Below are 11,816 nucleotides of genomic sequence, written 5' to 3' on the forward strand. Positions count from 1 at the left end.
AGGCTGCTGTCCAGCTCTTGAAGCATGGACTTCAGCATGTTGGCTGCAAAAAGTACAGACAAAAGATAAAACCAAAGAGCCAACTTAATGGTATTTGACAAAGGAACCATGGTGGGTTATGAGAACTGAACTGGAAACCATCATTTGATCTTACCAGCTTTGTTGTACTCCTCTGTCATCATCTGCCTGATCCTTTGCCTCTTCTCCAACACCTCTATGATCCTGGGCAGGGTGATGTCATCATGAGGGTCAACAAGTTCACAGCGGGGGAGCGGGGGAAAGCTCTGGAACAACTGGTTCATCACAGAGGGGGCTCCTAAGGGCCAGAGAGGAGGGCATCATCAGCACTATTCCTTACGTAGCTTATGGATAAGAGCAGCACAATGTGGATCTGGGTACAGCACGATTGCTAAGACACCAATATACACGGCCTGTGTATATCAGTGTTGGATATGCCGGGTAGCCACCTGCATCTAAGGGGCCACCGCGCTCCTCCAGGCGGCGAGACAGCTCATCTTTGAAGGCCTGGTTTTTCTGACGCCGTCCTGCAGCAAAGCCACAGATGGGCCTGTCCACCGGCCGAGCCACCTCCACCTCCTGGGTCATCTCTGCAAACCTCATCACCAGCTACACACACAGTCCCTCAATGACTCATATGGTTCATATTTCCACATACATAAACGCAAGATGAACACATGCAGTGTGAAACATGAATAAAGATTAAAGCAGTGTTAAAACTACTTACCATGGTTTCCTCATAGTCATCACCTTTAGGATTGACACAAACAACCATTCTGACTTTGCCCTCGCCGTCAAAATAGTTTTTGAACAGATGTGTCACTTTGGAGTCTCTGTACGGAACCATCTGTTTAGGTGTAAAATGTTAATTTAATTACTGCGCATCAACAAAGACGGAGCATAACACATGTACTAATACACGTCGTACCCCATCTGCCCAACGTGAATATAACAAATAAAAAAGGAACCTTGTTTGTGCCACACATCTGATTCTCTCGAAGAACCTCGATGCAGGTCCGCAGAGTCATCAAGGACTGATTGATGTTACCTGCAATGAGACATGTCTAAACTTACAACACATTCTCATGACAAAGGTCTAAATGAATTCATAAGGCCTGTAGTGCTGCTGGCGAACCTGCTTCACGCAGACGGCTGCCCTCAGCTCGAGTCCTGCTGGTGCGCTCACTCCCAGCAAGGTCCACCAAACACAGCTGGCTCACAGTGACCTGGTTCTTATCCTGCAACACAACACAAGGGCATATTCAGAAGCTTGAGTTGAAACCCAACGACCAAATACAGAGGAACACTTAACAGACATTCTGGTCTGAGAGATGGGAGGTCATCAGTGAAGTACTGGTGGCTGCCGGTGTCGTTGTTGTTTACTGACCTGGAGGATATTGTCTCCATCTGCATCCAGGGGAGCCTGTGCCAGTTTGATGATGAACACGCTATGTGAGCGGCTGGACTCTCGGTTCAGCTGAGTGTCAGCAATCCTCCTTTTCTTTTGGCCTGTTTCAAAGGAGAAAATAATTAAACCAACCGCCATCACAGCAGCTATTTGAGAACATGGCTTGGTCAAACAAGATAAAAGGAATGTGGTTCCCTAAAAGCTTTTTCCAAAGCATCTGGGGGCATGTGAATGTCAATGCCGGTTTCATCTTACCTCTCCAAAAAACTTCAAATGCCTCCTCGGTTGACTTCACTTCGACCTCGGTGCATCCAGCCACATACATGTTGTGATTTTGATCTTCTCTGAGAATTTTGGATTGAGGTGCTCTAAATTGGAACAGAACAATAGGGGTTAGCAGTGGAAAAAGAGTAGTGTTGTAATTACACATTTTACATGCAGCAAATTTGGGATAGGGAATGCCAGCCACCTTATACGGCATGTTGCATTAATGCATTTCAGACACAAAAAGCAGTTTGAGACAGACATGATTATGAACATGAAAAGCACCACAGCAACAAATAAATTCAAAATCATACTCTGCCACTTCAAAGCACAAAAAACATGGAGCAAAATTGGCAAGCTAATAAATGATTGGCAATTTCAGCTTGCAGTATAGAGTATTTTAGCTAAATGAGGCTACTCTGTGTGGGAGGTATGCACTGGACACGTACATGAACTCAGTGTTCTGCCGCACGGGTGTGCCACCATTCCACCTAGCAGAAGGAACACAAACATTTCATCTGCCAACTACTCTAATAGACATTAAAAAAAACATCGGTCCAGAAGCCACTAGGAGTCCTCAGAGATCACTCTGACCACCATATCTTCACTGTGGGCCCATCTTAAATCATACTGAGAGCGAGCGAGCAAGATTAATCATCTGGGTTGTTTTTAGAGACAATCCAACGTTTCTCTTTGAACATTTCACTTTTCTCCGGACTAACATGGATCAGAATGTGGCGGGAACAACTTAATTTTCCATTTAGATCATAGATGTAGTTGTTGTAGATCTCTATGTAAGAAACAAATACGGTGTAGCTGCTGTCTTCATCCGCACCCTCTGCCTTGCATGCCTCCTCTGGGTTGATCATGTCTGCAAACTCGGGATCCAGTCTTTGTCTGAGAATATCCCCAAAGCTCAGTTTTACATTGGTTACATATAATATCAAGATCCAGCTAAGAAATTGCTATATTTGTCAGACCAACAGACCATTCACGTAATTGTCCCCCACGATGAAATCGTATGTCACACACAATCTCTCAGACACCACTGGGACAATTTTGACAAAACATGGGTAAACGATGAGTCTTGCCATTGAGATCCAGTATTGACAAAATGACAGATTGGCCCAAGAGGGGGCGCTATAGTAAACAACTGAAATTCTGAATGTTTACTATAGACTTGTTATCCAAGGAGCAAAATGCAGACTTCCTTGACACGCTTACCTGGAGGGGGTTTTGGGAACAGATGGCTGGTTCTCCCGCTTTTGGCGTTCCAGCAAAGCATCAACTTGATTCTGCACCTCCATCCCATTCTTATCATCCGTCTTGAAAACCTGGAGATATAAATTAGGATGACATTAGACACAGCACATCATTTGGGACGGATTAGCCTGCAGATGAAAAAAATATGACAACTTCTCTTACAAATCTTTTGGCCTGGTACGGCCCAATGCTGTTAAAGATCATGTCGAGGGAGCGAGGGAGAAGTCCACCCTGTCCTGGAGACCCAGTCATGGTGTGGGTTTTCCCACTTCCAGTGACGCCATATGTAAAAAGCAGACCTGCAACATATGACATTCAAATACACTGCATGGAATCTAGTCTTTCATCACAGATGAAAATAGAAACTTGACATTGAATGGCAGACCAAACAAGTTTCTCCAGTTTCATACCGTTTTTGCAATGAATGAGGTCATCCACAAGGGGTTTGGCTACATCCCCAAATAACTCCAGCTGGGATGTCTTAAGTCCAAACACTTTCTTGAAGGAGTACTGAGTCTGTAATAGAAAGTAGATAGATTCATAGATTGATTGTTAGCGCATTGACCAATTGACCTGTATATCCAGTGTCAACACTTACAAACAAAACATACCTCTTTAAACTCCCCATTCCTGTTGGCTTTCAGCCCATCAGGAGCATGCAACTGGATGGTGGTGTTGCTGATTACTTCAATACAGCATTCCTCATCATCTGCTCCCAGAGGTCGCACACGGCAGTACACCTACAGTAGTACAATGGCACGACGAACTCCTGTTAGTTATGTGTTCAGGAATGCATGATCTAGATTAGAAGATCGGGAAATTGCCGTAGTACTTTCCGGTGCAGGCCAGAAACGTCACCTATCCATGCAAACTTCAGGTGGTTGTAGCGAACTCTCATCACCTGTCTACACTGCAGTCTAGTCTAGATAGATGGCTATATAAAAGTAGACGGACTACTTACACCGACTGGGTCTTTCTGGTTGCTGGAAGGCTTCTTTATAGCAGCTCTTCGGGGGGTTTTGCCCTTCCTAAGTAGTCAAATGAAAAAAAAACAGGTATCGCCATCGACTTTTCAAAAGGAGGTCAGCCAACATTCACGGACAATCACATAGATTATCAGTCAGATAGAAGTTAGCTAGCTACCTAACCAGCCAGTCAGAAACTCAATGGACGCAAAGAAAACAACGCATCGCTAGGAATTCAGCAAAAGTTATTATATACTAGTAAACAACACGATAAACTTATTCAAACGTTAACATTATACTCACGCAGGTCTTATCATCGTGAATTGTTATCGTTTGATTCTCTCAACTCCGGTTGTTTGCTTCCCCTTCTCCCCCGGCAGTTCCAAGTTCGAACTTTCCCTCCGCCTCGAGGACAAGGAGATTTTTCAAAACGAACCAATCACATTCGTGAGTAAATAGAAACAACCCGAATATTATAGGAAGTCCCGCCCAACTTCGTCCGGTCAGCGCCTGTTTTTCAGAATAAAAGTCCTTTGCCATTGGTCTTTTCCACTAACACTGCCACCTGCTGCAGCAGCTGGGACAATCAAATAAGTTACAAAACACTAGATAACAAGCTCACGTGTGTGTGCAGTGCACGCGCAGTTCCCTGTAAAACGCTATTCACGGAAGAAAAGCAACCCGTGTGAAGTATTTTGTACTTGAGCATTACATATTGGACTCAGTGAGGTATTTATTGAAATTTGGTGAACGTGCATTTCATCATGCATTCATTCATTTGTTTCTTAATCTCAAATAATCTTGTTGTGTAACCCTCTATTCAGCAATAGTTGAATCCAGCTGATGAAATGGCACGAGCAAAGGCACCCTTAAATGGATCTGGATCAAAACAGTCGAAGTCGAGGAGACGAAATAATGAGACCTCTGGGGGGACGATCTCTAAAAAGTTACGAGAGAAGATGGACAATGAGAAAGTGAAAATAGGTTTGCACTCATTGATAATTAGATATAAGTTTGCTTTGCACTAGCCGGATAGCTAGCTTGTTTTCCATAGAATCACAGTAAAATACCTGGACTTTCATTTCAGGTCATGTCATCCCGACCAATAAATCCTCGGGCGTTCAGAAGAGAAGTGGACAATCAAGCATTTTGCATTACATTTACAAGAGCTCTCTTGGGCAGAGTCTTCACTCACAAATGCGGCAGGTAGGCTACAGTATTGTAAAACAGCCCCATTGTGTCAGTATGTCCGTTGGTCCTAGAGTGTTGCCTAAATGATTAATACAGAAGGTAAGATAATTAAGAAGCTTTAAACCAACCATACTACTTTATCATGATGAAAGAAGGCACATTCACAGTCTCTGACGTACCAGGTACCCTCAATCAGCTCTGCATTTGTGGTTTAGAGTTCCATGATTTATGCTAAATATATTGATGTACTGTCAAAGTAACAATGAAAGTAGCACTCAGTTTCAATGAAAGACAAAACACACTCAAATGCAATGACAAAATGTGACTTAAGTTAATATTTAAATCTCTTTGTCCAGTTTCTCCAGGAGCCCTTTCTTCACTCACTGGGCTCCTACAAGCTACACCGTACTACCAGCCCTTTTGACCGCAGAGTCACCTGCCTAGAATGGCACCCATCACACCCCACTACACTGGCTGTTAGCTCCAAGGGTGGAGACATTGTTCTTTGGGACTATGATGCGCCCAACAAGACAAGTTTCGTTAAAGGGGTGAGATTCTACTGAAGAGTGCATGTGCATGCATTTGCTGGGACTTTGTTTTGTGGACATGAGTACAATTGAAAAGTCAGCTAATCAAGATATTGTTCAAATTAGGCATTGTTGTGGCTTTATAATAAGCAGAATTATAGAATTATTATTTTATTATATGTTTGGCATGAGGTCTACCTTGACTCAACCTCTATTTGTTTTCTATTTAGATTGGTGCTGGAGGCTCAATTACAGGCATGAAGTTTAACCAGTTCAATCCCAATCAGCTATTCACAGTGTCTATTGAGGGTACCACTACACTTCGGGATTTGAATGGGACCACTTTCAGAGTGTTTGCCAAAACAGACTCATGGGAGTAAGAGAGCCCCCTCTTTTTTCCAAATCTAAGCAAGACGGATCCAGTGTAGTAGTAGTCTTAAATTATCAATATTGTTGTACAGAATCGGCTCATCTATAAAATAAACAGATTCAGATATCCAAAAGCATTCCCAACACAGTGTTCTGCCAAGGGTTTGCAATTCATTGTCCAATGAATGTAAACGGGGATTTCTTAGGCCATTGTGATCAGATGTTTCTGTATTGTTGTGCCTCATCTTGCAATGCCCTTTGAATATCACTGAGCATGTACACTTGTGTAAAGAATGTCTATTGGACTTAGCTCTCTCTTGTCATCGTTGCCTGAAGGCTGTTATTCTTTACCTGAATTCAATATTGAGAGTTTGGCCTCGACTTTGATTTTGGCCTTTCACTGTCCTCTCCTACTGTACAGCCTATGAAATAATGTGTGTTGCATGGACAGTACTAGACACTGAATTCCAACTATTTTGCATCCATCTGGGATCAGTCCTCAGATTGGTTTGCATTTATCCAAAGAGTGCCATCATTGGCCTGTAGTTGTAGGAACCGGCCTGTGATAGGCCTGCCTGTGTCTTTTTGTGCACAGAAAGGGGCTGGGGACTTTGATTATTGGGGGATGAGGTTCTGCCCATCTGATCCTTTCAAAGTCTATGCGGCAACTGGTGAAGGCACATTGACCATGCAGAGCTTTGAGGGTTGCCCAGCCACCATTCTGTCCAGAACTCCAGATTGTGGCCATGAACACCATAATGTTTGTTGAGGAATCAGATGTAGGGCTATGTTAGTGGCAGACAAATAGAACATCCTATTGGACAAAAGGCATAGTTAGTGTAGTTGAGACATTCATTATAGTTTCTTATAGGCTGTACAGTATAGTTACAGCTTTATTGTTGTGTTGATAATGGCTATGAATAATAATAACAAAGCCTCCATAATCATAGATCTTCTCTATTGCAGCAACTGGTACTGCTGTGTAGATGTGTCTGTGAGCCGACAGACGCTTGTGACTGGGGACAATAAGGGACGAGTCTCACTGCTGGGAATGGATGGCCAGGAGGTATATACTGTTGACAAATGGATGTTCAACATGAATAGTTATTAAAGCTTAACATCTTTTCTATTAATAAAATAAACATGTTTGTATTGGTCCTCTACATTTCAAGAAAGAATACTGTCTTTTGACAGTTGGCACACATTTCAGTTGCATTTTTGCAGTACATTAATGGTGGAGGGGGTCTTGAAAGTGATGTATCTATTGCTTTCCATGCTTTCCTCTGTAGATCTTAAGCCAGAAGTTGCACAAGAATAAAGTGGCCCATGCAGAGTTCAACCCTCGTTGTGACTGGTTGTTGGCAACAGCATCTGTTGATCACACAGTCAAGCTTTGGGACCTTCGGAACATCAAAGACCAAAACAGCTTCCTTCATGAGATGGTCCATGACAAAGCTGTCAACTCAGGTGAATTATCAACTGCTAGAATAGCTTGACATATTCTAGATTAGATTATTATGGGTGTAGTTGCATCCAGGTTGGAAAATTATGTTTTACCCTTTTGATCATCATACTGTATATGAAAGAGTTCTGATCATACTTTTATTGTCTCCTCAACACAGCCTACTTCAATCCCATGGACTGCTCCAAGCTTCTCACAACAGACCAGTATGACCAAATAAGGGTGTATTCCTCATCTGACTGGTCAAGCCCCCAACATGTTATCCAACACCCTCACAGACAGTTTCAGCACCTGACAGCCATCAAGGTGAGGAGCCCATTCAAATGAACTCCATTCTATACATCATATGTATTTCCCCTGACATGTATACTGTCCAAGTGAGGTGTGTGTATATATGTGCATATTTAATCCATTTTAGAATAAGGCTGTAATATAATAAAATGTGGAAAAAGTGAAGGGGGTCTGAATACTTTTCGAATGCACTGTTTTCAGTGTCCTGCATAAGTAATGGGTGAGTGAAGCATCTTTTCTTCTTTTGGCTCTACACTGCAAAAGTGTAATTGTTTTAAGTCAAACAGTTACTACGAAGTTAAAGTAGAGGTTCTCAGCTTTTATTTGATGGTATTGGTGTACATGTTGGTTTCACCATACAGAAATTACAACACTTTTTAGGCATAGTTCCCCTATTTTAGAGTACCCAAAAGTAATGGGACAATTGGCTTGACAGGTGTTTCTGGCAAGTCAGGTGTGGTTTGTCACATCATTGCAGGCATAAGAGAGCTGTACCCTGAAATAGAGCTGTAATTTTTGTGGTGGTGAAACCAATATGTACACGAATACTATTAAATAAAAGGTGAGAATCTCTACTTTAACCTCATAGTAATTATTTGGTTTTAAATCCAAACCGTTGGAGTATAGAGCCAAAAGAAGAAAAAAACGCTTCACTGTCATATTACTTGCGCAGGGCATTGTATGTTCAGTAGATGAATAACAACATGTCTGTTTGTCTTCAGGCCACCTGGCATCCCATGTATGACCTCATTGTGGTCGGCCGTTACCCTGAAGAGAGAAATTCTCCCGGTGAGCTGAGGACCATCGACATCTTTGATGCCAACTCAGGAGAGATGGTGTGTCAACTGCAAGACCCTAATGCCCCTGGTATCAAATCTGTGAGTGCATGCTTTAAACTAGAAGAGTACTAAGATGTTGTTGAATACAAACTTTTTTTCTGAATCCATTTCAAACCAACTTTAAATCCCTGTGTACATCTTTTTTTCCAGGTCAACAAATTCAATTCAATGGGAGATGTATTAGGATCTGGAATGGGTGAGTATTTCCTGTATGTTTCAGCTCAATCATGTTTCATGTGTAACACACTACACAGAGATATCACATGATCTAGGCAGTTACAACCATTAAACCCCATCACTGAGAAAGGATGTATATTTAAACTGTCTTTGAGCACACTGTTTTCTAGATTATTTAAATAGAACGGTGAAATGTAGGATTATTGTTTTGATACTTATGCTTAAAAGCTGTGTTCATCTACAGGAGGTAATATCTTAGTGTGGAACCATGAGGAGGTTCTGAGCAGTAAGCAGGGAGAGGAGCAGGAAATGGGAGGCAGAGTTGGAAGCTCCAGAAGCCAACCTCGAAGTCAACAGTGTGCCTCCAGGGAGAGAAGAAGCAGACCAAAGGCAGCAGACCAAAAGCTGAAGAAAAAACTGGCATCCCTAGAGTCCTCAGGAACCAAAACCAAGACCAAATCCAGATGCAGCGACAATAGCAAGACACAAACGGGCAAAAAGAAATAATCTGTGAAATGGACATTTAAGTCAAGTCAAAGTGGTGTTAAGAGAATGGTAATGTCCATGACTCTATGACATGGCAATTTGTACTCTAAGCATCTGTGAATAACTGTTCTATATATTCTGCCTTTGTATTTGAGTCATACATCATCATTGGATCATTGTACTACTGTTTCCACTGTGCTTCTAAGGTATATGTTCTGTTCCTAAGATCATTTAAATTTGCATTGATCAAAATGTGACCAGGTTGCATTTCAGAAGATGTTTTATATACTTTCCTTTGTAAATGTGTGGCTTTTTACACTTTTCTATATTAAATTATACATTTTTGTATCAATCACACCCATACTACAGATGGTGGAGTATCAGAGAATGTGTCATTGCTTTATTCTTCATGCTGGAGATACAGGTTCACAAATACAGAGTAGATGTACTGTATACATTTTACACTTGATTGTGTGGCCTACTATTGACCTCAAACTGATGGACAGTCAGTGTTCTAAGTGGATGTTTTGATAGGATCTTGTCTGCGTAGCTCATTGACTGTAACATTGGCCAGACGGGTAAGCACACTAGCCCAGGCCTGCTGCTCCTCCTTGTTCTCCTGGCGCCTGGCCTGATGAGCAGAATAGATCATCCCCAGGACTAGGCTCTCAAAGTGGGGTTGAGTCAGAGACCTAATCTGATCTTCATGTATGGAAAGCATCTGCTGCATCGCAAACAGGGTCTTGGGAGCATTGTCGTTTATATAGGCCAGGAAAGCTCGTCCTTGCCTCATAGACGCCATCTCCTTGTCAGTCAAGCCAATATTGTTGTCTTGGTCAATCTCCACTCCACCCAACAAGAACTGCACACAGAAGGAAGGGACTATTACCTTTGTAACAGTGATGTCAGAATATATACAACATAGATGTTAGGGAGTAAGAACATATAGGGCAGATCATGCGCTAATTACCCAGCAGTCCTAATATGTCTATAAAATTGTTAGAACAAAAAAGTGTAACTATTACCTCAAACATTAGGTTTGCATCACTGATGGATTTACCAAAGCCCTGTTGAGCAAGACCACCATGTAGAGTAGCAGACACTTCTGAAAGACATATTTTGTCCTGTTCTATTATTATTATAGAAAAATCAATAATTTCACGGTTTAATAAAAAACAGAACTCCCTATTAGAGCCAGTTTTATACAGTCACATACACATGTAAATCTTCTCCTATCCACACTTCTCTAATTCTCTCATTTCAGGCATGAAATATCTCCAAGTTGATTTTAGCAGTTATAACTCACCCTTCAAAAATTCCTGAAACCACAGTCCTAAAATGATCCCTATGAGGATTTGAAGTTGCAGTTTTGTCAACATTCTTCTATTATGGTCTTTGAACTCTGATCACATTATTTTACTGCATCCTTCTCTCCACTCCTTCGCCCTTTAACTACTTTCAGAAATCCAGTCCAGTCACTCTGTGAGTCCTACAGTCTGTGCGTCTTGGCTAAAATGCCATGCATTTTTCCTCCTTGGAAAAAAGTACTGGGGCCAGTTGGCTTATACGTTTACAGCTTCTTCAATAAGCTACTGCTCCTGCCTCCTGGTGTGCAGGTTTTTGTTCAAGCCTAGTACTAGCACACCTGATTCAACCTATCATCATTAAGCCCTTGAATAGTTGAGTCTGATTGAGTCTGTAACTGGACAAGACATGCCAACACAGTGAGTCTCCAGCATTTACAGATTTCAATGGGTTATTCATGGTGGGGGCTGGGCTTTATTAACCTGGCATACTAGATATTGTGCCATGTACGTTATACAGCCAGGTAGCTGACTAGAAATAGCTAAATAGTATGGCCTTTTAGCCAGGATAGGGCTTTATGAACAGAACCTCTGAGTCTGATTGGGAAGGTGATCACCCAAAAAATAGACTGTAGTAACATATGTCCGCCACATAGGGGCAGTACCACCAATTATTACTGCCATGTCCTCCGACAGCTGGCCAATGAAAATGTGTGTTTACTTCCGGAGAACAGTTCAAACGCCTTCTGCATGAAAAGATAGTAAAAAAAAAAAAAAAGGTATGCAATGAGATTATAGTTGCACTTATATTTTCTAAATCATTTGTCTAGTCTTGTATGACACTCAAACTGCTTCTGCTAGCTAGCCAAACGATGTCGCGGCTGTAGATTCAGTCAGTCTACTCGTTGATTGGCGACAAGTTAGCTAGCTACTTGTATGTAGCCAGCTTGTTGAGATCAACTAGTACACGCATCTTTTGTACATTGCTATATTAAGCCTAACGTTTACGTTAAAAAGGCACTGTAATCTGCTATCAATGAACCTAGTTAGACTGGGGCTAATCACCCAGAATCTCATCTCTCGATTTAAATGGAGTGTATGACTTAGACTAATGCGTTAGCTGCTTGCATAATTCTGAATGATCCTACATTCTGGAAAGTTCTGCTGCTTGCCTTTAGTTTTTTTCATAAGCCCTCAACGTTTCAATAACATCTACTCTCTTCGGTTGTGTTCATGCATGATCCTCAGGTAG

At 41.9% G+C, this 11,816-nt stretch overlaps 2 protein-coding genes across 2 annotated transcripts in view; one reads left to right on the top strand and one right to left on the bottom strand.

The window, feature by feature from the left end:
* kif23 (kinesin family member 23) overlaps positions 1-4,312 on the bottom strand; it is a 7,656-nt gene extending 3,344 nt beyond the window's left edge. Inside the window, exons 1-16 of the mRNA XM_083666438.1 lie at positions 4,222-4,312; positions 3,915-3,981; positions 3,565-3,693; positions 3,364-3,469; positions 3,116-3,252; positions 2,915-3,024; positions 2,390-2,587; positions 2,140-2,181; positions 1,682-1,794; positions 1,406-1,527; positions 1,154-1,256; positions 987-1,066; positions 746-865; positions 468-627; positions 155-316; positions 8-43 (exon numbers count right to left, since the gene is read on the bottom strand). Coding sequence (XP_083522564.1) covers positions 8-43; positions 155-316; positions 468-627; positions 746-865; positions 987-1,066; positions 1,154-1,256; positions 1,406-1,527; positions 1,682-1,794; positions 2,140-2,181; positions 2,390-2,587; positions 2,915-3,024; positions 3,116-3,252; positions 3,364-3,469; positions 3,565-3,693; positions 3,915-3,981; positions 4,222-4,235 — 1,699 coding nt within the window. The 5' untranslated portion in view covers positions 4,236-4,312. The remainder of the gene's footprint in view (positions 1-7; positions 44-154; positions 317-467; positions 628-745; positions 866-986; positions 1,067-1,153; positions 1,257-1,405; positions 1,528-1,681; positions 1,795-2,139; positions 2,182-2,389; positions 2,588-2,914; positions 3,025-3,115; positions 3,253-3,363; positions 3,470-3,564; positions 3,694-3,914; positions 3,982-4,221) is intronic.
* A 441-nt stretch (positions 4,313-4,753) lies between these two features.
* ddb2 (damage-specific DNA binding protein 2) lies at positions 4,754-9,614 on the top strand. Its single transcript, XM_083667394.1, has 10 exons — positions 4,754-4,902; positions 5,006-5,124; positions 5,466-5,657; positions 5,867-6,012; positions 6,972-7,071; positions 7,295-7,472; positions 7,628-7,773; positions 8,481-8,636; positions 8,748-8,793; positions 9,019-9,614. The coding sequence occupies exons 1-10, from the start codon at positions 4,767-4,769 to the stop codon at positions 9,279-9,281; spliced, it is 1,482 nt and encodes a 493-aa protein (XP_083523520.1). The 5' UTR covers positions 4,754-4,766; the 3' UTR covers positions 9,282-9,614.
* Positions 9,615-11,816: the final 2,202 nt, after the last annotated feature.

This window comes from Argentina silus (genome assembly GCF_951799395.1).
Source record: "Argentina silus genome assembly, chromosome: 3".
NCBI classification, from domain to species: Eukaryota; Metazoa; Chordata; class Actinopteri; order Argentiniformes; family Argentinidae; genus Argentina; species Argentina silus.